The sequence below is a fragment of the Sinocyclocheilus grahami genome, unplaced genomic scaffold (assembly GCF_001515645.1).
Source record: "Sinocyclocheilus grahami isolate Dianchi unplaced genomic scaffold, SAMN03320097.WGS_v1.1 scaffold349.1, whole genome shotgun sequence".
Taxonomy (NCBI): Eukaryota; Metazoa; Chordata; class Actinopteri; order Cypriniformes; family Cyprinidae; genus Sinocyclocheilus; species Sinocyclocheilus grahami.
The window spans coordinates 848016-850434 of NW_015505528.1; the positions used below are offsets into that span (position 1 = coordinate 848016).

Genomic DNA, 2419 nt, shown 5'->3' on the forward strand with positions numbered 1-2419 from the left:
GCAATATCGTCCTCTTTTGGAAGGCCAACCAAAGTAGTTTTGCTTTCACAACGAATCACACAGCGCCTCCACGACATGGCGGCGGCAGCAACAGCAATACTACAGTGAGAATAAAAGTAACGCCTTCTTTCTTTGCGTGAACATTTGGGCGGCGTTATGCAAATCTTCCCACATAGTGACGTAGACATGTGGGGGCGTGTTAGAACGAGCCGTTTTAAGTAGGTGTGGTTGACTCTTAACTTTTATAAAGAATATCTCTTTGGATTTGAGACTTTAGTCTTTGCAACTTTACAGATCTTCTTTATGCACCAAGAGCTTGTAACACTCCAAAGAGAAAGGAAAAATTGAAATCGCATCATATGACCCCTTTAAATTGCCAATACATTTCTTAACTTCTGATTTTACCTCTTTATTGCAAAATAACCTAATATTGCCATCTGAAATGCCACACAAGAAGTTACTGGAATCAGTTAAGGCTGAATTTAAAGTGTATGAACATTTATAAATGAAAGAAATACTGTATGTTATTCTTTTCCCCTTTTGTTAGCCATTTATGTCTCAATCTAATATGCTTCTTTTGACCTTTCTTGATTAATTTCTTCAAACTGTATTTGTAATGTTGTTAAATAAAATTTTTACTTCGGGTTTAAATTATAGTGCATTATTTAATTAATTAAAACTATAGTACAAAAATGCATTTGATAAGTGTTGTCTAGTATGGTTATAAGTAGATCTGAACTGAAAATCTGTGAGAATTGGAAATAATTTGAAAGAGTGAAAAAACTTTGCACATCTTGAAACGGTAGGATGACCTGTTTTATGTGTTGTTGTTTCAATTTGTCTTTGTGTGTTATTGTTAGGTGACGATTAATGGTTTTGTATTAGGATTAGTGGATAAACAGCTTTAGTCAATATGGTTGATCCTGACAAATGGGCTATCAATGAAGAGATGAATAGAATAAGTTGAACTCCAGTTAACCAAAGTTATTTGAGCAATTTTCTTGACAGAGTTGTGATGTCCCAAAACCCTCAGAGAATGGCACCCATGATGCATTGGTGTCAAGCCAACATACTCTTGCGTAATCTGTCAATTCCAAACTACTTTAATAAAAGGAGCTCATGTTCTCTTGCAGTGTCACCAGACCAGATCGGTGGATTTGAACAGAAAACGAGCACGGGAGATTTTACGTGAGAAACTGGAAATTGCGTATAAGGGTGAGGAAAGTGAACTGCTGAAAATGAAAAAGGAATCCATACAGAGGAAACAGGAAAAACGGCAAAAAGTAAATGAAAACATGGAAAAAAAGAGACGATTCAAGGAGATGCTGTACTCAGACCAAGAAGATGACAAATGCTGAGAAGCACATTATTTCAACATTTTTTTTTCCTTTTAGTATACACTGTGGACAAGACCGCTTTAACAGTATATTCTGTAAATTAAGATATTGGGGTGATATTTGGAGAACTGGATTACAGTGCTTGGCTCTGTTATAACAATTAAAACTTTAACTTTGTGTTTGATAACAATTTTAAAGTTTGTGAGCAAATTGCTCTTATGTCCCTGGTTTTGTTGAAGTGAAAACTAAGGTTTCTGTAAAGTGAGAGGCCATAGCTTGTTAAGTACATAACATCTGGTTAATAAACAAAGATGCAAAGAGCACAGAAAGGCTGGTTGATGATTTATGTATCCGCATCTAATCTACACAGTGCATAAATAAGCAGTGACTTGTGTGATTGTATAGGAAACAGAAACACATACCAGTCCAGCTGTAGGACATCAATCCCTCTCTGGTCACATTCATTTAACCCAAGTAAGGTGGGTTAAACTGACTTGATTTTGAATCATCCAACATTATCCTTATTGTCAAATGGATTCAAAATCCATTTAGTTCAAAAGGTATATCCAAAAACTTTTTTGGTTTATAGCAATTTTGTTTTAGAAATTTGGTTGTCGCCAGACTCTCAAATAATTCATTAATTAATTAATCATTTTCATAAACAGCAAGGTGTTACTATCATGAGTGATTATGTACAAGCATAATTCATTTGAAACAGTACAAGCATTGATCACAAAATATATATACAGTGCCATAAAAAGGGTTTTGCCCCTTCCTGTTTTAAATTTTTTGCATATTTGTCACACTTAAAAGATTCAGATCATAAAACAAATTTTATTACACAAAGATAATGCAAGTAAATACAAAATGCAGTTTTTAATGATGATTTCATTTTTTAAAGTGCCCCATTATGGATTTTTGAAAATTACCTTTCATGCAGTGTGTAACACAGCTCTAAGTGAATGAGAACTTCCTGCAAAGTTTTAAATCTGAAAGTGCACCGTGTATAAAGTTATTGTCCCTCAAAAGAAAGAGTCGACTCTGAATCATTGAAATTAGTCATTTTTCAAATTAATCCCAAG

At 34.2% G+C, this 2419-nt stretch overlaps 1 protein-coding gene across 1 annotated transcript in view; it reads left to right on the forward strand.

Annotated features, from left to right (window-relative positions):
• mtrfr (mitochondrial translation release factor in rescue) overlaps positions 1 to 1659 on the forward strand; it is a 2736-nt gene extending 1077 nt beyond the window's left edge. Inside the window, exon 2 of the mRNA XM_016229247.1 lies at positions 1134 to 1659. Coding sequence (XP_016084733.1) covers positions 1134 to 1358 — 225 coding nt within the window. The 3' untranslated portion in view covers positions 1359 to 1659. The remainder of the gene's footprint in view (positions 1 to 1133) is intronic.
• Positions 1660 to 2419: the final 760 nt, after the last annotated feature.